The sequence below is a fragment of the Triticum urartu genome, chromosome 1A (assembly GCF_056163025.1).
Source record: "Triticum urartu cultivar PI428250 chromosome 1A, HENAU_Tu73, whole genome shotgun sequence".
Classification (NCBI taxonomy): Eukaryota; Viridiplantae; Streptophyta; class Magnoliopsida; order Poales; family Poaceae; genus Triticum; species Triticum urartu.
In genome coordinates, this window is record NC_141873.1 from 391,438,712 (window position 1) to 391,442,106 (window position 3,395).

Consider the following 3,395-nt stretch of genomic DNA (forward strand, 5'->3'; position numbering starts at 1 on the left):
CCTCCTTCCAGACCACCTATGGCTCCTAGTGCAGTTCCTAAGGCCAACTCTAGCGATCCTAAATGGACATCCGTTTTGTTTAAATTCTGTTCGTTTGTATAGGACAATAAGGTCGTGTCCGGACAGTTTCTGTGATGCGATGATGACGCATTCAGGCCGCATCCTGTCCGTACAAAAATTTTTTTGCAAGCCCATAACTTTTTCTCATCATTGATTTTTGATACATCGAAATACATCACCAAATTTTGACTAGAAAAGTAAGACCAAACAAAACAAGAACCACAAGAATACATTTTAGAACATATCCAACTTCCATAACTGCTCCTTTAAGTTGGATTAGTGCATTCTCGATGCATTCATCGTTGATCTATGGAGGCTCGATCTTGCGTGCTTCTTTTTTTTTCGAGTGTAAAGAAGTAGACGTTGCTTCCTCACATCTAATCTCATGTCTAACCTCTATTCTAGCAACAAGTGCACTAGTCTCATCTCTAGCATCTATGCTAGCTAAAAGTGTACGAACATCTACTAAATTGCGCTCTATCAATATATCAATGTACTCTTTTTTCCAATACCAAAATTTGCATTCATTCTACACAATAAAATTTTAAGTTACAACTAGTCAAATCTCAGAGCACAACCGAAGCTAGAGTAGCACATACCCCATCGTTTAATCACTTGATAAACATCCATCCGGAATGTTCTGGCGTTGTAGACACGCGGCGCACGACCTTCTTTGGGCAGTCGTCGCACTTAATGAGTGGCAACGGTGCGCCGACGAGCTTTTGGGCTAGCACCGAGCCCGACCGACCACCATTCGTGTATCTGCCGGCGGACCACCGACGGTGTAGATCCGAGCGGCTAGAGGAGCCACTACCTGCATGCGACCTTGCGGCCTTGCCGGAGCCTTCCGGCCCGGTGCCCAGCAAGTCCATGGCGCGGCGCGGCCTCCCACAGCCGGGCGAGCTTAAAACCGACCGGATCCGCTCCAAATCCGACCGCGGTGTGCGCTAATCAGGTGGTCGTGGTTGGGTAGCTCAGGGGCATCGAGGGGAAGGGGGCTGGGCGAGCGAGCGTCCGAGCTGCACAACTGCAATGGCAGCGGCAACGGCAACGAGGGCAAGAGTGGAGAAGAGTGGAGGGGTGCGGCTAGAGGGGGGAGGGGGCGAATAGAAAAAGGGATCCTTATGCCACCGACGGGCGGGCCAAGAGAGGACACGCGCATACGGCCCGCCCGTCCGCACACTGTCCATTTCACCCCAAAAGCGGCCCAAACTTGAGCCGGGATGGGGTCGAAAGCGGATAGAAAACGGACAAAAATCCGTTTGCATTCACGTATTGGGCCATCTAATTTATCCGTTTTATCTCAAACGAACGCATCCGAATGAGATGTGGTCGCGCGCTCGAGTTGGCCTAATACGTGTGCCGAGTCCGGGTGTGACACCGCTCGGATTAGCTCCATATTAATACGGAATCAATAAAAATCTGACAACAGCACTTAGAGATATACAAGGTAGAAGATGGAGTACAAATCATTTTCTACCAAAAATCAAACATAGAGATATGTCTATATAATCTAGGAGTATATACGTTTGAATCAGCTCGCAGAAAAGAAAAAGGGAAAAAGCCTTTGGTCTTCACGTATGACGCAGAGCTCGATCTATTGCGTGACGGAGAAGGGCGCCCGGGGAGACGACGACGACGGGGCGGCGACGGAGTCAGCCGGTGGCCAACCGAGGACCCATCGGCTCCCCTATCCGAACCTTTTTGTTCTCTTCTGTTTCGTTTCTCTCATAAGATTCTTTGCCGCGCGGAGACCTGTAACGAGAATAACGGCCAGCGCGTGCGCGCGCCTGGCTCTCATGGTTCCATGTCGCCCCGCTCGGGCAGCTGCGTGCCTCCCGCTGCTGCTGATACTTTGCCTCCTCTCGTGCGCCGCCGCGCGGCCTGCGCCGGCGCCGGCGCCGGTGCACGGCCGGCACCATGGCCAAGGGTGGCACTCGTTCAAGCGGCTGCTAGACGCGCAGCGGGGGACCCGCGTGACGGGGCTCGGCGACCTGAAGCGGTACCTGGCCACGTTCGGCTACATGCCCAAGCATGCCGGGGCGGAGCACGGCGGTGACCCGACGGACGCCTTCGACGAGCACCTCGAGGCCGCCGTCAGACGGTACCAGTCCCGGCTCAGCCTGCCGGTCACCGGCCGGCTCGACGCCGTGACGCTCGACCAGATGATGTCCCCGCGCTGCGGCGTCCAGGACGACCACGGCGCGTCCGTCTCGCCGGAGCACGGCGGCGCGGTCAGCCGGTTCACCTTCTTCAAGGGCAAGCCGCGGTGGACGCGGCGGTCGGACCCGGACCCGGTTGTGCTCACGTACGCCGTGTCGCCGACGGCCACCGTCGGCTACCTGGCGCCCGACGACGTGAGGGCCGTGTTCCGGCGCGCGTTCGAGCGGTGGGCGCGGGTCATCCCCGTGGCGTTCGTCGAGACGGACGACTACGACGAGGCCGACATCAAGGTGGGGTTCTACGAGGGCAGCCACGGCGACGGGGTGCCCTTCGACGGGCCGCTCGGCGTGCTCGGCCACGCCTTCTCCCCCAAGAACGGGCGGCTCCACCTCGACGCCGCGGAGCGGTGGGCGGTGGACTTCGCTGGCGAAACAAAAGCTTCCGCGGCCATCGACCTGGAGTCCGTGGCGACTCACGAGATCGGCCACGTCCTCGGGCTCGGACACTCGACTTCGCCGCAGGCCGTCATGTACCCGAGCATCAAGCCGCTGGAGAAGAAGGCCGACCTCACCGTCGACGACGTCGAAGGCGTGCAGCTGCTGTACGGGTCCAACCCGGATTTCAGGCTCAGCTCCCTCTACGACGCGACGGACACCTCCGGCTCGCCGGCGGGGAGCAGTTGGGCTGCTTCCTCGGCTGGGGTAGTTCTTTGTGCGGTCCTGGTCATACTCGTGACGCACTTGTAGATAGACAAAGACATCGTTTTTATAGGCAAAAGATCAGAATACAGAAAAAACAAGTGTTGGGTAGCCTGATTCTATCTATAGATAGAAGAGAAAGAAATGTTTCTCTTCTTGCATAGACAGTCAAATGACGACAGCATGATTGCATGATGTAACTGTACATAATATATTCACCAAAAATTTGAAACTCTACTGTTTGACTCGAGGATTATGCTTGGTGACAGCGACAAAATTTCACTACACAGAACTGACATTGCATCATATGTTTCTACCGTGACACTTCACTCTGAAGTGGCAAAACGCTTTCAGCTCCAGCTTCTTTTGCCCCAGCAGTCCCCTCTGCGACTCCCTTTGACATCGCAAACAATTTCTTGACAGTGTTTGTTAAGCATGTCCTGTGTTCGTCCATGGAGGCATGAATAAACTCGT

General features: G+C 55.3%; 1 protein-coding gene across 1 annotated transcript; it reads left to right on the top strand.

Annotated features, from left to right (window-relative positions):
* The first annotated feature begins 1,536 nt into the window (after nt 1-1,536).
* Nucleotides 1,537-3,171, top strand: LOC147991381 (metalloendoproteinase 1-MMP-like). The gene has a single exon (XM_087522415.1). The coding sequence runs from the start codon at nt 1,641-1,643 to the stop codon at nt 2,967-2,969; it is 1,329 nt and encodes a 442-aa protein (XP_087378541.1). The 5' UTR covers nt 1,537-1,640; the 3' UTR covers nt 2,970-3,171.
* The last annotated feature ends 224 nt before the right edge of the window (nt 3,172-3,395 follow it).